This window comes from Nyctereutes procyonoides, unplaced genomic scaffold, assembly GCF_905146905.1.
Source record: "Nyctereutes procyonoides isolate TBG_1078 unplaced genomic scaffold, NYPRO_anot_genome, whole genome shotgun sequence".
Classification (NCBI taxonomy): domain Eukaryota; kingdom Metazoa; phylum Chordata; class Mammalia; order Carnivora; family Canidae; genus Nyctereutes; species Nyctereutes procyonoides.
The window spans coordinates 8,688,011-8,711,329 of NW_026575030.1; the positions used below are offsets into that span (position 1 = coordinate 8,688,011).

The 23,319-nt window shown below is 34.8% G+C and overlaps 1 protein-coding gene across 4 annotated transcripts in view; it reads left to right on the top strand.

The window, feature by feature from the left end:
* Positions 1-23,319, top strand: part of PTPN4 (protein tyrosine phosphatase non-receptor type 4) — a 206,525-nt gene that overhangs the window by 145,371 nt on the left and 37,835 nt on the right. For all 4 annotated transcript variants that reach the window (XM_055316224.1, XM_055316225.1, XM_055316226.1 and 1 more), the window contains 4 exons: positions 402-574; positions 9,208-9,276; positions 14,248-14,373; positions 17,265-17,423. In XM_055316224.1, coding sequence (XP_055172199.1) covers positions 402-574; positions 9,208-9,276; positions 14,248-14,373; positions 17,265-17,423 — 527 coding nt within the window. The remainder of the gene's footprint in view (positions 1-401; positions 575-9,207; positions 9,277-14,247; positions 14,374-17,264; positions 17,424-23,319) is intronic.

Here is a 23,319-nt window from a genome sequence, read left to right on the forward strand (position 1 = left end):
CTGACAACTAGACAGATTTACAAATTTCGAGATATTTTTTTTCGAGATATTTTTAAAAGATGTGATGATATATCTTCATGGGCCAGGATTACATTTTGATATAGAATTATAGCTAGTAAGTTTTGAAAATAGATATGTATCAATTGTTAAACTTATTTCTAACTATATTCTAAAATTAAAGTCCTAAAAGTCATTAATATTACTGAATGAGGTAAGATTTACATTTTGCAAACCTTTCCATTTATGTTACTGCTTTTTGATTGGGTAAGCAAAAGAAGGTACTATTCTTTAAGGATTAGTTATTTGTAAGACTAGATTATTTATCTGTAGAAAGTAAACTAAATGGAGCATTAGATTCTGATATTTTACTGGTATTCTCTGCATTTTGTCATTTATTACAGCATGAATCTAGAGAAACATTATTGGGATTTAATATGGTGAATTACAGAGCATGCAAAAATTTGTGGAAAGCATGTGTAGAACATCACACATTCTTCCGTTTGGACAGACCACTTCCACCTCAAAAGAATTTTTTTGCACATTATTTTACATTAGGTTCAAAATTTCGGTACTGGTGAGTATTGCTTATGCATTAATGCTTTATTATTGGATTTTTCCTCGCTTTAAGATAAAGATCTATTTTAATGAATCATAGAATGCTTATAATTCATATGTACCTACTGAGTCATAATCTTTGAACTGTGGCCCCCCATAGATTAGCAAAAAGTTTTAAAGGGTCTTGTGATCCAACAAGATGGAGAAATCTCTTCCACTGACTATATTTTAGATCATTATTTTTTAAAGTAAATCAGTCACACTTATTTACATTCTAGACATGTTATGAATTCCAATGTATCTTTGTTAAACATTTATAAGAAAACTTTTCTTTGTTCTAAGACATCTTTATTTGTAAAAATGAAAGTATCTTCTGCATGAGCATATAATTGCCAGTTTCCCTCACTATCCAGAAGTAGACTGTTCCTGTGAAACGTTTTGTAAGCCAGATGGCATAAAGTGAAGAAACTATTACCATTCATTTATATGGAAAAAATTATTTAGCATTCCCAGACTCCAAGAATCACCTCTCATCGGCTTTCTTCAGATACTTTAGGACACATCTTGCTAATGAATGGACAAAATAAATTGAGATAAAGCACAGATGCTCACAGACATAGTTCAAAACTCTGATGGCTTGATGTTGAGATGCTGAGTGTACTTCCTTGGAAGGAGGTTGGTGGGGCACTCTCGCTGCTTGCGGTGTGCACAGTCTCTATAGTGCTTGCTGCAAAACAAACAATGAATGCTATTTTCTCTGTTTTTTTGTAAAAGCAAAACATCTTTTGGGCATTGAAAACACGTACTGTCTAATGTAGACATTTTATAAAAGCAAAGTGGCATAACATAAACTTTGAAAAAGCGGGGGATACCTGTAGTTTGCTTTTTTATGTATAAGTTCGTTAAACCCTTTATTATAAAAGTTCAAACAGCTATTACACAGAAATCACATTTAGTGAATGAACAACAATCTTAGATTCCTTTTCCTAAAACTGTCTTATTTATTCTTTTTTTTTTTCTTTTTTTTTAATTTTTTTTTTTATTTATTTATGACAGTCACAGAGAGAGAGAGAGGCAGAGACACAGGCAGAGGGAGAAGCAGGCTCCATGCACCGGGAGCCTGACGTGGGATTCGATCCCGGGTCTACAGGATCGCGCCCTGGGCCAAAGACCGGCGCTAAACCACTGCGCCACCCAGGGATCCCTGTCTTATTTATTCTTGATAGCTTTTATTTTTTTCCTATAGGAAACAATCTTTGAGGGATAATTCTATATTTGGAGAAGTTCTGATTAATTTTGCCTTAAAAGAATTCTTAAAAGACCCTTGAAAGCTAGTTTTTTAAGTGCAATATGATAAGAATCACATAGCAAATCTACTATACAAATAGCAAATCTACATAATCTACTAAAACAAATGTTACCCGTTTCTGTTCCACAAAAGATTTGCCATCTTCAGTAAATAAAACCTTTTATCATTATGTGTTAGATTAATTCAGTTGTATATTCATGTGGAAAATATTTGTACATGCCTCAGAAAAGGCATATATTACAAATCTCAAACATTTTTATATTCCCAATTTGTAATTTCATTAAAAATTACAGCATAAAGCTTAGTACAGATATAGTATTAAAAATATATGTCCCTCCTCTCCAGAAAAGCAGCTCCCAAATTCATTGGCAGCACTTAAGCAGAATTAGGAAACTTTTAACAGCAAAAATGCCACAGCAGATTCTTAAGTGATGTCATGTTTAATTCTTTTGTAACCTTCCTAAAAGCAATTTTGAGGAAAGTAAGGTGATGGTAATCACAAATCTAAAAATAAATAGACTGATGGGACACCTAGGTGGTTCAGTCTGTTAAGCATCTGACTCTTGATCCCAGCTCAGGTCTTAATCTCAGAATTGTGAGTTCAAGGCCGGCTTTGGGCTCCATGCCAGGTGTGAAGCATATACTTCGATGGATGGACTGATGGACGGACAGACTGACTGAGAGTACAAGAATTAGATCATTGGTGAAAGTCAAGAAAAAAAATTTTAAAAGTCTTATCTAAATCTCAGTAGGGATAGAAGAAATTTCCATTGAGAAAATAATGTAGACCATAATAGCAGTCTGTTAGTGAACTTAATTACTAATTAAGTGACCCTCAGGGTTATTATCCAAGGAGTACACTATCTTTAGCATAATTCTTCCTTCCCTCTGTCCTTGAAAATATGACTTACACATAAATGTACACATACCATTTCTCTTAGACAACAAAGAAATGCATAGAATGTAATAACCTGCTTTCAGCTATAATTCAGACAGATGTCAGACACGATGAGAAAAGTATCAAGGAGTTTACCCAAAGTGTACCACAGCAAACAAAATGATAGTAAGTACAAAAAACAGTTGAAGAAACCAATCTGAGGATAGTAAGTACAAAAAACAGTTGAAGAAACCAATCTGAGGAAAAAAATCACCGAAACAATGAAATTTCAACCACAGATGTTAATAAAAACAAGCTAAAGAACAATCTAAGAAAAAAATATTGGTAAAATGAGGAGCAGTAACCTACCATTCAAGCTATTACTGCCGTTGTGGGAATATGGGCCCAGTACTGGCACATTTTATACTTCTTAACAGCTTTATTAAGTTATAATTTGTGTATAATAAGCTACCATATTTAGCATCTAAAATTTGATGTTTGGAGGTGTATTTGCATCCCCAGATCCATCCCCATATCAAGATAGCAAGCATATCCTCCCCTGTTTTTGCCCTTTTTTTAAAAAAAAAAAATTATTTATTCATGAGACAGAGAGAGAGAGAGAGGCAGAGAGGCAGAGACACAGGCAGAGGGAGAAGCAGGCTCCATGCAGGGAACCTGACATAGGACTCGATCCTGGGTCTCCACAATCACATCCCGGACTAAAGGCGGACTAAACTGCCGAGCCACCCGGGTGGCCACCAAAGGGTTTTCTCCTTATACTCTCCTCTGTAACCTCTTTTCTTCCACCCTTCTTTGTCCCTGTGCCACCACTGATCTGCTTTCTGTCCCTACAAATTGGTTTGCATTTTATAGGATTTTATGTAAATTGAAGCATGTATGTTCATAGAATGTAATAACCTGCTTTCAGCTATAATTCAGACAGATGTCAGACACGATGAGAAAAGTATCAAGGAGTTTACCCAAAGTGTACCACAGCAAACAAAACTCTTTAGGACAGCCTCTTTTCACTTAGCATAATCATTCTGAAATTCATCCATGTTGTTGCCTTTCAATGGTTCATTTCTCTTCTGTGGAGTATTATTCCACTGTATAGATGTGTCACAATTTGCTTATGAATATTAAGTGTTAATTGTTTCCCCACTTGGGTTGTTTGCAGGTTTTGGCTGTTTCAAATAAAACTGCTGTGAGCATTCATTGTATTTATAAGGTTTAACTTCCCTTGTTAAATACCTGTGAGTGGAATGGCCAGATCACATGGTAGATGTATGTTTAACTTTGCAAGCAAGAACAACTGCCAATCATTTTTTCAGAGCAGTTTTTACAATTCTATGTACTCACCAGCTGTGAGAGTTCCAGTTTCATTACGTTTTCATCCAAACCTCTTCTGAAGAGTACACAATTTTGATGAATTTTAATTTACTATTGTATCCTTTCATGGATCTTTCTTTTGGTGTCAAATCTAAAATCTTTGCCTATCCGAAAGCTGAAAAGATTTATTCCTCTGTTTTCTTTTAAGAGTTTTATAGTTTTACTTCTTACACTTAGATATGTGATCCATGTGGAAATAATTTTTGCATATGATATGAAGTACATTCAAAAAGTATATAAAGTTCATTTTTTTGCATAGGGGTAGCCAGTTGTTTCAGCATTAATTTTTTCAAAGATTACCCTTTCTTTCTCCACTGAATTGCCTTTGCCCCTTTCTTGAAAATAAGTTATCAGCATTTGTGTGGACTTGTTTTTGGATTTATTTATAGTAAGTCTTAGAGTGTAATAGTCCTCCAACTTTGTTCTTTTTTAAAGTTGTTTTCAAATGTTTTAGATTCTTCGCATTTTCATCTGAACTTTAGAACTAGCTGACTTATTTCTACAGAAAAAGACTTCTTAAGGGGGAGCACCTGGTGACTCTTGATCTCAACTCAGGTCATGATATCTGGGTTGTGGGATGGAGCCCCACTTGGGGCTCTATGCTGGGCATGGAGCATGCTTGAGATTCTCTTTGTCCCCCTCCCTCTGCCCACCCCCTCCACCTTGCCACTTGTGTGTACTCTCTCTTTCTCTCAAGAAAAAAAGCCAAAACAAAAACCACTTCTTGGATTTTAATTGGGATTGTGCTGAAACTATAGATCAATTTCAGGAGCATTGACATCTTAAAAATACTGAGTTTTCAAACTCATGAAACATAGTACATCTTTTATCTGTCTTTTCTTTCTTTGTAGTTTTTTAGCATATAGATCTTTCACAAATTTCACAGGTCTTTGCTAAATTTATCCTTAATTTTTTGAGGTCTTTTAAAATTTCAATTCAAGATTGTTTACTATGAAACAAATACAAGTGATTTTTTTTTATGTTGATCTTATTTCAATAGTGACACCCTGCTTGCCTCGCTTATTCTAAGATCTTTTTTGTAGCTTCCAACAGATTTTCTACCTAGACGATAAAGACAGTTTTAATTCTTCCTTTCCATTCTGATACTTTTTATTTCTTTTTCTTTCCTTATTCCCCCAGCTAGAACCTCCTGTACAGTGCTGAATAGAAGTGGTGAGAATAAATATCCTTGTCTTTATCTTGGGGTGGGGGGAAGATATTAATCTTTTACTATTGAGTATTGTATTAGTTGTAGGCTCTTCATAGATGCTGTATATAATGCATGTTGAGGAAATTCCTTCTACATCTCCCTGAAGCTTTTGTTAGGATTGGATATTGGTTTTTGTCAAATGCTTTTTCTGCAGGTGTTACAAAGATTATGTGGTTTTCTTTTAATTTGTTTGCATGTTGAATTACATTGAGTTTTAAGTACTAATCACCACCCCAATATTCCTAGGATAAATCCCATTTGATCATGACCTATTATCCCTTTTCTGGTTTTTTAATTCAGTTTACCAAATTTTTGTTTAGGATTTTTGCATTTTTGTTCACGAAGGATATTGCTCTACAGTTTTATTTTCTTGTAATATCATTGCCAGGTTTTAGTGTCAGGGTGATTTTGGCTTCACTGGATGAATAGAGAAGTATTCACTCATTTTCATTTTTCTAGAAAAGTTTCTGTAGTAATGGTGTCATTTCTTTTTAAAATGTTTGGCAGAACCTACCAACTAATCCATCCAGGGCAGAAGTTTTGTTTATAGGAAGTTTTTGAACAACACATTCAAATTCTTTAATATAAATAAAGCAGTTCAGGTTTTCTTTCTTTTCTTAGTGAGCTTTGGTAGTTCATGTTTTTCAAACAATTTATCTCCTTCCTCTAAGTACTGAGGAAGTTTTTGGGCATAAAGTTTATGATATTCTTTGTAATAATAATGTGAGCCACCAAGTCCTAACGAAAAAAAGTGAAAAATATTAAACTTGCCCAGTATGCCATTCAAGTCTAAAGCCTCTAGATATTATCAAGGCAACATCTCTGAGCCCATCTAGGAAAAAAAAATTCTTTTTTAAGATTTCGTGTTTAGGTGACCTCATGTACCCAGTGTGGGGCTCTAACTCACAACTCTGAGATTAAAAGTCACATTCTTACTGACCAAGCCAGCCAGGCACCCAGAAAAAAAGTTGTTTTAAGAAAATTAAGCCATCTGTGAGAGAAGTCAACATGACTCAAGAAGAATCTTGGTAAAAGAACTAAGAATAAAAAAAAAAAAAACTAAGAATAAGGTTAAGTCCTTTAAATATAGATAACTGATCCTTGACAACTGTCAGAATTAATTTATAGAATAGAATTAAAATGCTATAAACTTTGATAAAGTAAAAATAGGTATATAACTAAGAAAACGAAGCAAGGGACTAGTGGAAGTATGAGAATCCATATTAACAAAAATTAAATATTAATAACACCAACTCCTTGAAGTTTTTCTAATCTTTTTTCATCCTTTATATATGAAGGGCAGTCGTTTCTTTCTTTTAGTTCAAGGGAAAGGAGTTTAATAATGTTTTCACTAAAAGTGGGATATATGGCATCATTCTGTTAATAGAATTATGTTTCTTATTTGTAGCATTTTCTATATATAGAGAGAGAGTTTTAGAATGGTTTTTACTTGCTCATAATAGAGATTCTTTCTTAAGACTGGCTAAATTTGGGGTTTTCATTGTTTTTTAATTTAATTTTTTTTAATTTGGGATTTTAAAGACATCTTTTTGTTATGCTTTTCTGTATTGCTGAAATTAGTTATAATTAGCATGTATTCTTTTACCAATTGTCTTTTTCTTATTCTAAAAATAAGTATCTTACTGTCAGATTTTGGCGTTCTTAGATTATGGTACAGTTTTGCATTTTGTTCTAATAATAATACTGAAGTCCTAAAGAACAATATTATGGATAATGTGAAACATAAACCTTTGGGGCACCTGCGTGGCTCAGTTAAGCATCTGCCTTTGTCTCAGACCTTGATCCCAAGACACTAGAATGGAGCCCCACATCGCATCAGGCTCTCTGCTTAGTGTGGAACCTGCTTCTCCCTCTCCCTCTGCTACTCTCCCTGCTTGTGCTCTCTCTCTCCCTGTCAAATAAATAAATAAAATATTTTAAAAAAAATTGGTAGCCTTAGAGCTACCGACCCAGTTGGTTGGATCTGCCCAAGAGGTGCTACTTTGATCAGGGATGTTACATACCATTCACAAGGTGCTGTTTCTCCCAACGTTCTCTTCCTACTATTGTTACAGCAGCCACCTGCATCTGACAATCTCCTTCTTTTGTCTTGCTCTACTTTCTGATCTCCCACCAGAAAAGAAGTAGAACCTAACAGCCAACTCACAAAGGAACCTAAAAAATAGAGTTTATTGACTAGCAAGCCTCCTACAAAACTTAGCAGAGCACAGGAAGAGGATTCAGGCCCGTGACAGCTTAGTTAATGTTAATTAGTTTATATAAGTAAACCATATATGTTTATAGCTTTTATAACTCTAAAAATGAAGTTTTATGTTTGTAGTCCTTAAGTACTTTTAAAATATATTCAAAGCACTTTTTTAATCAAAATGATTAATAATCTTGTAATTGAGATAGGAGTGGCAGCATGACAGATGTTTCTCTGGATATGGTCCTTGATCCCTATTGGGTACACATGAAATAAATATTTTTTTGCTCATAATCAATCTTTGGAAATACTAGAACTTTTGTAAGACTTCAAAATTTTGGTATATTATTTAGACTGAGAGATGAAATTCAGAATATCAGAAGATTTATTACTTCTTCCACCAATTTACTCACATACCTTTATTCTCTCTCTTCCATAATATTGAAGGGATTAAAATCATTATTTTAGGGCAGCCTGGGTGGCTCAGTGGTTTAGCACCACCTTCAGCCCAGGGCGTGATCCTGGAGTCCTGGGATCAAGTCGCACGTCAGGTTCCCTACATGGAGCCTGCTTCTCCCTCTGCCTATGTCTCTACCTCTCTCTGTCTCTCTCTCTCTCTCTGTCACTTATGAATAAATAAATCTTTAAAAAAAATAAAAATCATTGTTCTAATATGGAAATACAAAACTAGTGAACCTCAGTTTGTTACCTTGTTGACAATTGCAAATATAGTTTATCTTTAGAGGAAATATGTTTTCTTAAAAAACTTCAACATACGTAGGTTTAAAAATCATGGTTTCTGACTTTTCAATTAAGACTTCAACAGACCATTTCTGTTCACATTTATCTATACTTATCCATGGACGATGATCTTAAAATTGTTGGCTTTGCTTTGGATACCTGTATTTGGCTACTTTTACATGAATCAGATATCTATCTACAAATATAAAAATACATATTTGATATACTAGACACTTATGTCTGTTCACACTTAAATAATGTGATATGTTAAGTAGCAAATTCTCTGAGAACCAAGTTTTTAGTAACAGATTTGGTCTGAATATACTGGTCTACCACAGAAGAGGCTCAGTTTTCATGCATAAACTATGCGCTTGCTAGACAGATTGGCTTCAAGTCAAATCACCGATGGTGTCCAACTCACAACCACATTTCTGTCCTTTGTTCCTTCTTGTATACAAAAGTCTGGAGTTGCCTGTGTCTGGACAAGGAAGAATTTGAGGCTATAACCAGTCTTCATATCTATGATGATTACCATTAGACAAGGAAGAAAAGCCCAAGGAAAGAGCAGTTCTTTAAGATTCCTTATGTTTCAGGCCTTTCATCAAGGGGATACTAGAGACAATAGCTAAACCACAGGCCCAACCTATGGGATGAGGGTGGTAGTCATTCTCCAGTAAAGAAGTATCTAAAAAAATGAAGTGTTTATGAACACATCTTTATTCATTAAAGGAAGAGCCATAGATAAGCTTCATCCATGAAGGTAGAACTGGAATTGAGTACAATCTTTCCTTCTTATCCTCCGCCCCCTTTTCTCTGCTAGAAATTTGTCTCTTATAGAGTTATAGTACAATCATCTTACATGCTGTTATTTTATCTTAGAGTTCTAAGTTTTTATTATTGTGCATGTTTATGTATTTCAGTGGAAGAACTGAAGTCCAGTCAGTTCAGTATGGCAAAGAAAAAGCAAATAAAGACAGGGTATTTGCAAGGTAAGCTGCCTCTATGTCAGTGTCTGATTTGTTGTTAAAAGATTAAGATTACTATTAAAAATGGTGAGGACTTTCGATTACATTTTTACAAATGTGATTACAGGATTATCACTTGACCCTTTATTTAATTAAACAGTAAATTATGTTGAGGGAGTAATGAAATAATCTGTTTAGTTTTATTCATTCCTGGGTTTTTTTTGTTTTGTTTTTTTGGGTTTTTTTTTTGCTGTTGATGTGAGTGAAATTAATTAACCCTGTGCCAAGCATTATAGTTCTGACCAGGCTAAATGATTATAATGTAACATTTTGTAAAATTTTTATCTCCTTCATTTTTTAGACATCTTTGAAAAACATAATGATTAATTTCATACATTATTCATTCCACTTCCTTATTTTTTAAATTACATTGTTAAGAAATAAGGTTTTGGGGGTACCATTTAGTTATCTTCATATTTTTAGGAGCTGTTTATAGCCAATTTGCTTTTTGACAAGTGAAATGATATGATCAGATTTGTTTTAGAAAATAGGTTTTAAAAAAAAGAAAATAGGTTTATGAGCAGTTAATGGAGAATGGGTTAGAAGTAAGGACTCGGTACTGAGCAACCAATTAGAAGGTTATTGCAGTAATCCAAGTGAAAATAATGAAGGCCTGAATTAAAACATTGATGACAGAATGGAGTTTAGGGAACAAATTTGGGCAACATTTTGTAGGTGGAACTAACAAGTTATTAATCAATTAGATGAATGTGTGTTAGAGATAGAAATATCTGGAAAGACCATTAAATTTGAGTGACATAAAATGGACAAGGGGATACACAAAAGAGAACAAGTTGTAATGGAAAAAAAGAGTTAAACTGGCACAGGTCTAGTTTGAGATTCCTAAGCAACAATCAAACAGGATTATCCAATAAATGAAAGGAGAAAGAGTGACCAATTTGGTGGCAGCAAATATCTATCAAAGACCTACTCTACTGAGGATTGTGTCAGGCCTTGGAAATACAGAGAAGAACAAAATACACATCTTAGTCCCATGGAGTTTGAATTGTGATTGGCGCAACAGGTAAAAGTAAAGGATTGAGCCAGTGTAAGACCTTAAAGCTGGAGTTTGCTTTTCATGTTTGAGGACAAGTAGGCAGGCCAGTAATGGACCAGAGAGAGAGAGCAAGACCATGATAGAGAAAGTAGAGAGGAAGATAGGTAGCAACCAGAACTTGGATGACCTCATATTAGAAACGGTGAGGACTTTGGATTTAAGGGCTGAGAGCCCCCACTGGAAGGGATATAAACTGACTTGAATTTTTAACAACCTGGCAGAGTTATCACGTTTTACAGTGGTGAACTGAAATATTTACAAATACCATGATTTGTTTCAGAATAATTGGGGTGAGAGTGTTCAAGTAAGTGGTAGGGAGGAAACAAGATTGACCATGATGATGATCACTGAACCTGGATCCTGAGTGTAGTGTTTATTAAAGTGTTCTCTACTTTTGTTTATGTTTGAAATGTTCCGTAATAAAAATATGAGAATAAGGGACTGCTCTGGCTGCTGTGATGGAATCACCGTTACAGAGATATGAATGGATGTAAGGTAGCCAGTTAATCTAATAGTGGCTAAAGTTTATTTTGTATTTATCTATGCCAGGCAATTTTTGTGGATGATCTCACAATCCCCATAATTCAGTGAGGTAAATTCCATTATAGATTAGAAAACTGAGAACAGCATGTTTGAATAATTTATCTGAGAAGGGTTCTATCAGGATTCTCACGCAGGCCTCCCAGGTCTTACCCACACTTTTAATCTCTACAGAATAGATCTGGTCAGGCCTAGATAGCATTTTGCTGTGATAAATTTACTTGAATTTAAATGATGTAATTCTTCTCAACATTTGTTCAAAGTTTTTTTTTTTTTTAATTTTTAAAGATTTCTTTTTTTATTTATGATAGTCACAGAGAGAGAGAGAGAGGCAGAGACATAGGCAGAGGGAGAAGCAGGCTCCATGCACCGGGAGCCTGACGTGGGATTCGATCCCGGATCTCCAGGATTGCGCCCTGGGCCAAAGGCAGGCGCCAAACCGCTGCGCCACCCAGGGATCCCTTGTTCAAAGTTTTGAGTTTGATTTATTATGTCTTGCTTTTAGATTTATGAGGGAAATATTGTCATTTCTTTATTAAATATAAATCTTAGCATCATATTTTTGGTTATTTGGGAAAGGAGGAAAGAAGAAAGTAAGAACCGAGATGCCTACTCTAATAGACATGGCTACTGAAATTATTCAGACCCTTCCTCTTATAGTATTAGGTACCCTTGTTTCCAGTTAGAAAGTACTAAGCACCTGTAGGAAGGTAAGATGTACAGAAAATGTCTTTAAAATTCTTTTCCTTAAAATTTCTTAAGAATGAAATAATTACTCCCTCTTAACTTTGTTGTTTTAATTTAAAAGTATTCTAGTTCGGGGATCCCTGGGTGGCGCAGCGGTTTGGCGCCTGCCTTTGGCCCAGGGCGCGATCCTGGAGACCCGGGATCGAATCCCATATCGGGCTCCCGGTGCATGGAGCCTGCTTCTCCCTCTGCCTATGTCTCTGCCTGCCTCTCTCTCTCTCTCTCTCTCTCTCTCTCTCTCTCTCTCTCTCTCTCTGTGACTATCATAAATAAATAAATTAAAAAAAAAGTATTCTAGTTCTTAGTACTATACCTTATTTGAATCATTTTTTTCAGACTTGTTAAAATCAAAATACTTTTCTGATTCTTTTCTTTTAAAAATACACCTAACAAAATTCTTCTCTTTTTCCTTCTTTACCTAACAAAAAGGTTAAATTTTTTCTTGCTTGATATTTATAAAAATGGTGAACATGATTTAATAAATTCCACTGTACTATGTCCTAATATGAATACCACCTTATTGATGTATTTATGTATTACTGCTAATATCACATGCAAATGACTTTTTTTTAAGATTTTATTTATTTATTCATGAGAGACACACAGAGAGAGAGGCAGAGACATAGCCAGAGAAGGAAGTAGGCTCCATGCAGGGAGCCCGTGTGGGACTCAATCCTGGGACTCCAGGATCACGCCCTGAGCCAAAGGCAGACACTCAACCTCTGAGCCACCTAGGCGTCCTGCAAATGATTTTTCAAATAAATATTAATGTTTTAATATTTTGATCATATGTGACCTCGAGAAATATGCAGTTATACCTGCATCTTAGTTCTTCATTTTGTATGTGCATTATTAAAGTGAGAAATCATTTAAAAGATTATTTTATAAAACAAATACGCATTATTTAGTAAGGCTAAAGTTCCAATATGAGAAGCCCCAAGTAACTGTCCTATTTCTTTTGTTATGCAGAATTCTATGAATCCTTTGAAAAAGAGGTCATCACAGGGACAAAGTTTTATTTAATGGTACTGTTTTAATGATTCTGCCCCCTCCAAAAGACTGAAGCTTCTCTGAGGTGGTTTTTATAATATATGACAATCTTATTGTGGTGATCTGATGCGTATCTACCGAAATACTCTAATAGTTTTAGCAATTGTTAAATTATTCTGTTAAATTATTAGAGAATTCTAGAAGTTTTGTCCACTTCTTAGAATTTTAGTTGGAGAAAAGATTTCTCCTTAGAGTTTCCATGTAAGGTCATTTTTTCAACAATAATAAATTAGTTATTTTTCTTTGAATTTCTTTCATACTTTTTTCAATTGTCATATGAAATCTAAGAAGAAAGCGCAACAGAAAAATAAAGTACCATGGTCAGAAGCTACATTTACCACATTGCAAACACACTGATGAAGTGTGGTATTTTTTTCTCTGAAATTTCCACATTCAACAGGAAACATAGACAGCAAGCTTGAGTGGGTGGGTCTCTGAGGTTAAAGCTGTTAATAAAAACTTGAAATTTAGTTTTAAATACAAAGCATTTCCAACCATGTTTAATTTATTAACAACAGTAAAGTATTCTGAGTCTCTATACTGGGTGAGTATAACTGGATTTTTTCCTCCTTCAAATGATTTTCTCCCTCTTTGAAAACGAAAGTAGTTGATCTTCTAACTATGGTTATGAACTCCTATAATTTACATTTCATAGTCTAATATGTGAAAATGAATAGCTTATTAACTGAAAATTAGCGTTAATAGAAGAGCAATAAGTATTAAGGTTTCTTTTAATAATCTTCATTTTAAAAATCAAATACGTGATATAATATACTTTTTTTCCATCTTATTGTGACTAATAGGAATATTAGTTTGCACAGCAATTTTGGGAGGTTGGGCTAAATTGTGTCCTGATTGTCTTCAAGTAGGAAAACCATATAATTTAAACTTATGGTAATGGGAAATGGGAAAATGTTCATGCTTATGTTACTTTGAATTCATTTATGAAAAATGAAATCCGAGCCAATGCCTTTTTTTAATCAATAGCATTACATCTCTTTTAGGAAATGTTAGATGTTCTTAAATTAAGGAGATGTCATTAAGCCAAACTAAAAAAGGTTTTGTCTGTAAATACCTGAAATGATGGGGTCCTTGTGTGGTTTCAATTCATAAGTAATTTAACTTACTTATGGCTTAATGAAATCAATAAACTAAAAATTGCACTGAAAATTTAGATACTCATAAATCATAAAACTCAGGAAAGGAAGGACCTAGGGTCATACATTGTACTGGTAAATTATTATACTAAACATAGGGGGGCACCTGGGCTACTCAGTGGTTAAGCGTCTGCCTTTGTCTCAGGTTGTGATCCCAGAGTCCCACATCAGGCTCCTTGCATGGAGCCTGCTTCTCCTCCCTCTTTCTATGTGTCTACCTCTCTCTGTATGTCTCTCATGAATGAATGAATGAATGAATGAATAAATAAATAAATAAATAAATCTAAAAAAATAGAATATGATCTATTAAGACAAATTCTGAGATTTGGTTTATAGTTGGAGGTATAAAAATAAAAATGTTTACTTACCAAATTATTTCTGCAGATCCCCAAGTAAGCCCTTGGCACGGAAATTAATGGATTGGGAAGTAGTAAGCAGAAATTCATTATCTGATGACAGGTTAGAAACACAGAGCCTTCCATCACGGTCTCCACCTGGAACTCCTAATCAGTAAGTACAAATTTACTGTAGATTTGCCTGAAGATTGACATAGGTAAATCTTTACATTTAAATATTTTAGTCAAGTGTGACTTTTTTTGCTCCAGAGCATTATTTTCTCAGAGCCTGCAGCTTACTGCATTAGTGGCATGGAAAAGTCTTAGTGAATGAGAGAGCAGAACATTGAACATGGAAGCACACTTTCCTGTACAGTATGGGTCTCTAACCATTAAATCAAGATCAGTTAGTAGACTTAAAATCTGGAAATGAGGTCATTATTTACATAATCCTTTTTCATGCAGCTCTCCAACAGAATTTCTAGGGAAGCATATATTGTTTGAAAATGCTCAGTGATTGTGATTCTTACCTAAGCTGTTCCACCACTTTCTGTGGTCTGGAAAAAGGGGTTTCCAATGTAAATTCCCATAAGCTGAGCCATATTTTCACTAAGAAGCCTATGTTACCACCATTTACTGTTTATATACTTTATCCTAGTATTTCTCACAAAAACTGTATGCTTTGGTATAAATAAAAATATTATAATCAACTTGTACTGGCTGAAGATTTTAATTTTATAATGTGCTAACAAATGTGTGTAATATATGTGCATACCTAGGTAACGATAAACAGATATCAGTGTGTTCATAGATTTTGTTTAACCAAAAGGTTGAATATAAAATATTTGAATTTTGGTGTGGAATGTAATATTTAAAGAAGTCTAACTTTAGAAATGTTTAAACACAATTAAATTCTGCTTTGTAATAAAGATGTTACTTATTTATCTTAGAGAGCAGTGTGGGGAGGAACAGAGGGAAAGGGACAAGCAGACTCAGCACTGAGTGCAGAGCCTGACACAAGGCTCGATCCCACAACCCCAAGATCACAACCTGAGCTGAAATCAAGAGTCACATGCCTAAAGAACTGAGCCACCCAGGCACCCCTGTACTAAATTCTAAAAATTTTGTCACCCGTGGGTGTTTGTCAGCCCAAGAATAAACATCTACCATATTAAAAGTAAAGTTTCGTTCAGAGAACATTAGCTCCTTACCTGCATGTCTTCCTAGCTGCTAAAAAAGATAAGACTCAAAAGTTTTTCTCTTACTATTTGCAGATTGCTAAATCATCTTTTTAAATAAAATACTACCATATATTCAGAAGCTAATCAACAATTTGAAGAAAATCCATAACCATCTTTTTGGTTTATTTTCCAGCCAGCCATGTCTCCATTTGTTACTAGTACCACTAAACAATTACAGCAAATTATAGAAGACACAGGAAAGATGATTGAGTTAATTAGTTAGCAGTAGCTTTGATTAAGCTTCCTAGATAATGAAACAATTTTAGATAGGATCTAAAAAAGTTGGTTTTTTCCTCAGTTCTACTGAGACAGTACAGTATGATGGTTAAGAGCATGGGCCCTGGAGTCACTGTAAGTTTGAACTTTGTTTTTGTTTTTGTTTTAATGATTTTATATATTTATTCATGAGAGACACGGAGAGAAAGAGAGACAGAGGGAGAAGCAGGCTCCATGCAGGGAGCCCGATGTGGGACCTGATCCCGGGAACGCGGGGTCACGCCCTGAGCCAAAGGCAGACACTCAACTGCTGAGTCACCAGGCGTCCCTAAGTTTGAACAAGTTAATTAATCTCTTTGTTCCATTTTCCTCATCTACAAAATTACAATAACAGTGTCTTTCTTGTAGTATTGTTATAAAGGTTAAATGAAGCAATATATAAAATGCTTAGAACAATGCCTCACACATAAGTGTTCAAATGTTAGCTGTCATAATTAATAATAGTAATGATAATAGTTCATGTGACTGTCGCTTATAAAGATGGAAATGTGTTATTCATTATTTATTTTTAAGAATTTTAAAAACTCCTGTAAATAAAAACTTTTGTAAGGACTAAAAAAGAACACAGACCAGAGATATTTCTGAATTATTTATTCATACATTCATTATTTTATATAGGCATACCTTGGAAGTATTGCAGATTTGGTTCAACCACTGCAGTGAAGCAAATCAGTGAATCTTTTTGTTTTTTAGTTACATATAGAAGTTATATTTATACCCTACAATATCCCATTAAATGTGCAATATGTGCAAAAAACCAATGTGCATATTTTAAAAAATGCTAACCATCATCTAAGCTTTCAGCAAGTCATAATCACTAATCACAGATTACTGTAACAAAAATAATAATTATAAAGTTTGAAATAATGCAAGAATTGCCCAAATGTAGCAGAGACATGAAGTGAGCAAATGCTGTTAGAGAAATGGAATCAATAGACTTGCTCCTCCCCATAGTTACTGGGACCCTTCAATACTTTTTTTTTTTTTTTTTTTTAAAGAGGGGCTCCTGGGTGGTTCAGTCAGTTGAGTGTCTGACTCTTGATTTCAGCTCAGGTCATGATCTTGGCATTGTTGGATCGAGGCCTGCATCAGGCTGTGCACTCAGAGAGGAGTCTGCTTGAGATTCTTTCCCTCTGCCCTTCTCCCTGCTCGTGTTCTCTCTCTCTTTCTCTCTCTCTAAAAAAAAATCTTAAAAAAAAAAGCAATAAAGCAAAATGCAATAAAATGAAGTATAAATGCTGTAATCCTGTAAATGCCAATTAAGACAAAAAGTTGTAGTGGCTAAAACCTTCAGACATTAAGGTTGGTAGAGATAATAGATTAAAGAGGTAAAACTCTGTGGCAGATCACTGACTGTAGTTCGGATCTTGGACTTCCCATTAGGTATTCTTTCTATTTGCATCATACTATTTTTGTCAGAGATTTTGCTTAGTCAATGTTGTTTAGTCTTAAAACACATTCCCACTTTCTAATGTAATTATAGAAGTAAGAAACTAGAAAAAATTATTTAAAGCCCATTTTCACTCAATTTTTCTTCCTCTTCATGTAGTCGAAATTCTGCATTCACACAAGAGGGAACCCGGTTACGTCCATCTTCAGTTGGTCATTTGGTAGACCATGTTGTTCATACTTCCCCAAGCGAAGTATTTGTAAATCACAGATCTCCATCTTCAACACAAGCTAATAGCATCGTTCTGGAGTCATCACCGTAAGACCTTTTACATTTAACTTCCTTCTTATAAATAATAATTCCCTAGATTGTTTCATTTGAAATAGTCTCAGAAATTAGGGTAATTGGGATCCCTGGGTGGCGCAGCAGTTTGGCGCCTGCCTTTGGCCCAGGGCGTGATCCTGGAGACCCAGGATCGAATCCCACATCAGGCTCCCGGTGCATGGAGCCTGCTTCTCCCTCTGCCTGTGTCTCTGCCTCTCTCTCTCTCTCTCTCTCTCTCTGTGACTATCATAAATTTAAAAAAAAGAAAAAAATTAGGGTAATTGATACAAGCATTTATTTATTCAATATTTTAAATTTTTTATGTATTCATAAATGTGCTTATTTGTTGCTGAGAATTCTTTGTATTGCTCCACCACCACCACCAAAAAAACAAAACCCTCTTATTATTTTGTTGACTTAGTATGTTCTTAAATCTTTAGTTTCTGCAGATAATATAGCACTGTGTTCAAGCAGTAATATACTAAAAGAGTTTTCTTAATATTTTTCAGGAAGGGAACCATAAGAATGAATAGACAATGGGAAAAGTTTAGTAGCAAAGAAGAAGTAAGATGATCATCATACTGAAAATAAGTTGTAGAAAGTATACACAAAATTCAGTGTTTATAACCCATCACCTTAATGTGTAACATGCTTACCCTCACATTAACATGCAATATCTTGATGTATTGGTTTGCACACTGCAGTTAGTCCATATGCAAGTAAAAACAGTGTGAGAATTAGGGGAAAAAGTAAAATTCTTTATAAATGCATAGATAAGTAAAAAAAGTAATTGTTGAGAAGAAGGAAGGGGTGTAGGATGTAGTGACTCATCAGGGCTGAAGAAAGCGAAGTCTGAGAGTGATGGGTGGAAGAGTAGACAGATTGGTTAGCAAAGCAGGTTAGGTATAGGAGCTCCAGAAACATGACAAGATATACTGGAGGTCCTATAGTTGTCCTCACTATAGGGCCAGCCAAGGAAGAGTGGCTAAGCTCTTAAAACAAGTGGGGGCAGCCCGGGTGGCTCAGCGGTTGAGCCCCTGCATGGAGCCTGCTTCTCCCTCTGCCTGTGTCTCTGCCTTTCTCTCTCTCTATCTCTATGAATAAACAAATAAAATCTTTAAAAAAAAAGAAGTGGAATTTTAGTCTCAGTAACATATCTTGGTAAAACGTTTTGTTTTTTGTGTACAGTAAAAAGGATAGAAGAGGAAAGATATACACTGCACAGTGACACACCTGGAGAATAAGTTGACAGGAGACAAGGTTGATGGAAATGTAATTTTTCATTACTTTAAAAATTATCATTGTAAACTTTGATTTTTAATAATTATATATTTTCTAATTTTGATTAAATTTAGAATGATATGCTGTCAGCACTAGAAATAAACCATATAGAGGAATCTCAAAGCCTGTCATACTGCAGAACAAAACAATTAATTCTCCAGACCTAACCAAATGACCTCAATCCATTTTTTGAAGAGCCCTTTTCACACACACACACACACACACACACACAACACACACACACGAATATATACACACACATACAATTGAGTATTTCCATATGTAAATTTTATAGGATCCTCAAGCCAAAAAAAAAAAAAAAACCTTTGTTCTGGTTTCCTGACCTTTAATGGAGATGCAAGTTCAGGAGGGATTGGAATTGAATGGTTTCTGCTTCTCCATTTGTGCCACAAGAATTTCAAATGCTTGGGCCTTTCTTTTCAGACATGTATTTTATGAGGTTTATGTGTTTGTATTCAGTTTTAAATCTCTTAACATTGCATTTAAAGTTTATCCAGTTTTAATTTAAGAATAATGAGAGAATTCTGAAAAGATAAGCTTAATGATAAACATATAACTTACATTAATTGCTTACAATCAGCTTCAGAAATGATCTCACTGTTCAAGACAACTCAGTGACATAGCAAAGACCTGTAAATCCCTATTTTGTAGATGAGAAAGCCACACTTAACAGAACTTGTCCTAGTTTATAGAACTAAAATTCAGGCCTTCCCTACCTAAGCCAACCAACAGAACTTTGTGTCCTAGACAAGACTTTGTTGATTGATTGACCAATTGGTTGGTTGACTGATATTTGTAATCCAGAGAAAATACTTTACAACTTAGAATCCATAGGTTTTAGTTTTGGCCAAATGTGGAAAGAATTTGGACAAGGTTTTGGACGAAGCACAGAGCATTTCAACATGTATTGGAATAACTCTTCAGATCATCTCACCAGTTTCCTGATTTTTTAGTGAGAACACAGCTTTTCAGGTGAAACATGGGTCCAAATTTCAGTCCCTGGGTACGGTCACCTGCGTCACAAGGAGAAACCACTATTAACTCATAGGTGTATTTATTATGGAAACAAATAGGAGGTTGTTTGTACTGCTTAGAATAAAGTTATCGTTTCTAGGGAGGGTTTATTGAAACTACAGTCTACCATTTCCTTCCTTTCTTTAAATGTTTCACAGAAAATTAGACTGTTTTAGTTTGTGATTTTCTGAGAAAAACAATAACCCTCAATTAATTTGAAAACACTAACAGGTGTTTATTTTATTAAATTCACACCACAAATGTTAATATAAACCCATTAATAATGTAACAAGGAAACTCGGACATTTCTACAAAATCATAAAACATGAGTTGGGTGGTTAAGATTTTATTTTTTATTTTTATTCAAATTGCTAAAGACAGCAACAGAGAGCTGCTGTGAATGCAAAATAGGCAGTTTTCACTGCTGCTATTGAAGCATTCATGAGGAAATTTAAAGCTGACTGGATTCAAGTAAACTAGCAAAGTTTTTGCCTACCTGGCTTCACTGACAGGTAACCTTTTTGCTGCTGTGTTACAGTACACGTTACATGTAAGATTGTTGCTTTTTAAAATATATTTTTTTGCTGCTGTGTTAAAATATATTGCTCTGTTGACAGCAAAGTGCACTGAAAAGTAACATTTTCATTATTTGCTCTTAACATTTCTTAAAATATCAAAGTTGAAGATAAGCAAGTTATTTATACTGAAAAATCCCAATATGAGAGTTGTGCATTGGAACACTTTTAGAATTATATTCCCATCTCCTCTTCTCCTTTCTATATGTCCAAAAGTTAATACAGGTAGTAGTTTCTCCACAAAGTTTTTTTGTGTGGATAGATTTGAACACAGTGTTTCAAACTCTGCTCCCATTCACCCCACCACCACCACCACAATTTTAGGCAAGTTTCTGGTTTTAAATATATTAAAATCATTGAGTTAGAAATACGTTAACTGATTAAAGTGCATGTTATTGGAGCACAGATCTCTACTGATCTAGTATTCTTTCCATTTAAATAATACAGCGGTATTACTACTTATATAACCAAATGGCTTGATAGAAAATAGTCATGTTTGAGATATGCTCTGATAAGTTCTGTTGAGGGCTCAGATACTGTAAGAGCTTGCTTAGCCCTTATCTATTTTATAAATTGGCTTCTGAGAAGCATTGTATTTGGAGAAAAGTCTACTGTTACATAAAGTTCGAAAACCTCTGGTTTAAAATAACTTTGCTCCTGCTTTTTTGCAGTTATTTTGTTTAAAGTGCAACTATAGCATAATGTTCAGAGCACAAGCTCTGGATTCAGACTGGGTTTAAAACTTGGTCCCACCACTTCTTATTATGTGACCTTGGGTGAGTCATTTTATCTCTAAGCCTTAATTTCCTCACCTGTTAAAAAAAAAAAAGAATGATAATATCTACCTCAGACGGTTGCTGTGAACAGTAAATAAGATGAATGGTTAAGCAGAGAAAAAGTACTTAGTAGATGTTAACTACAATAATTGTATAATTTTAGTTAATTGGAGGGATATACTGGCAGCCTTTAAGTATATTTATCAGCCATTTATCTGTTTACATATTTGACGTATGGATGTCTGGTTGAATACAATGAGGAATTCTCCAAATTCATTCATAGCTTTATCCTTAGGCCCTAATCACAAGAGACTCTTTACAGATTTTATAATCCTAAAATATCAAATCCATTTCCTTGAGCTATTTTTGCCTGGACTGTCCCATTCTAGTCTTTTCTGATGAGTCCCCACAGCTTTGCCTGCACTTCATCACTTCCTTTCGCTTTGTTCTTAAAGATTTGCCTTCACTTTGCTCCTCTGAGCTAAGCCACTGAAAATTTTATGTCCATGCTCAGCTTAACCTAATTCCCATGACAATCTTGATCGACTCTAGCAACATACAGTTGACCGTTGACCACCATAAAGGTTAGGGGTGCCAACACCTACATAGTTGGAAATTCACATATAACTTTTGACTCTCCAAAAACTTAACTGCAAATGACCTGTTTGACTAGAAGCTTTAATGAGAATATACACAACTGATTGTTACATATTTTGTGTCTTACATGTAATGTGTACTCTATTTTTACAATAAAGTAAGCTAGAGAAGATGTTAATAAAAAAATCATGAGAAAATACATTTATAGTACCATACAGTAAAAAATCTACATGTCTGTAGATTGGCACTGATCAAACTATGTTGTTCAAAGGTCATCTGTATTATAGATCCTGCAGATACCAGACCACTTTAGGACAAGGAAATAAAAACCAAAGGAGATGTGATGGGAGGAAATGATCAAGCCATGGGGACTCAGAGGGTACATTGTATTTGAGGCTGTACTTGGTGGCAGCTAGACTAATTATGTAGGTCACCAGGCTGCTGCAACTGCAGTATTCCTAACCTGCCATCCGCCTCTGCCAAATGTCTCCAGTACTCTCTTTTTGGAAACTGAGGTCTGGGACTTGGAGTTTGGTTAAAACCAGGCATCTCAGGTCTGGGAACTTGATTCTGAAATAGATTCTTCCTGATACAGTAACATGACATTTTCAGTTCTATTCTCAATATTTGTCATATCCCTGAGAGTTTTATATGCACGTTTAAATTGCTTGAACATTAATTAGTAATCAACTTGGAATGGTGTTTACTTTGAAATATTGTAAATGTATTAGCCAACATGTCAAGAAGCCTGAGTTTTGAATCAGGATTTTATATGCATCTTACATAGTGTAAGTATAGTAGGGTTACTGCCCCATGAAAACTTGGATAGCACTAGTGATTACAGTGAGACGTGGGCTCCTGGTAGTATCTTAGAGCATTAGAAGAAGCCATCAGTCCTGGCAAGTTTGTATTTGCTGTGTACCAAGGATATGGATTTTGTTTTCTAATCTTAAATTAGCATAAACTTTATGCTTCTATGAATGATATGTATATACAGTTGAACCTTTAGCATTGTTTTTTTAAACACAATTTTCAGGGTTTATCTTGCCTGGTTTTCTTTTATATAAGTAACAAAATAATCCCTTTAGGATTATACTTCTTTCTATACTCTCCTTGTAACAACAGATCTTTTCTACCTCCCATCTTTAAATCCAAAGCATTATCTCTACTTGTAAAACTCCAACCTTAGCTCTGATGTCTACTTTTTTCTTTGATTCCTATTTCCCTTGTCTTATCCGAACTTTTTGATAGTAGATGCTAGCTTCCTCTTTAAGTCATAGGTCCCTTCTCTCAGGGGAATTATTTCTAATGGGGCTCTCTTCCACTTTGCTGTCTGGTTGTTCTTCCAAAGTATATGATGTCTCTTTATCCAGTTATAATTAGCAATTGTGGGGATTCTTTTATTTTTGCCTTTTTAAAGAACTGATCTATTTAATGACATTGTTTAAAATATATTGTAATTTCTTTTTAAGACATTTTTTTTTAATTTATTTATTTATGATAGTCACAGAGAGAGAGAGAGAGAGAGAGAGGCAGAGACACAGGCAGAGGGAGAAGCAGGCTCCATGCACCGGGAGCCCGATATGGGACTCGATCCTGGGTCTCCAGGATCGCGCCCCGAGCCAA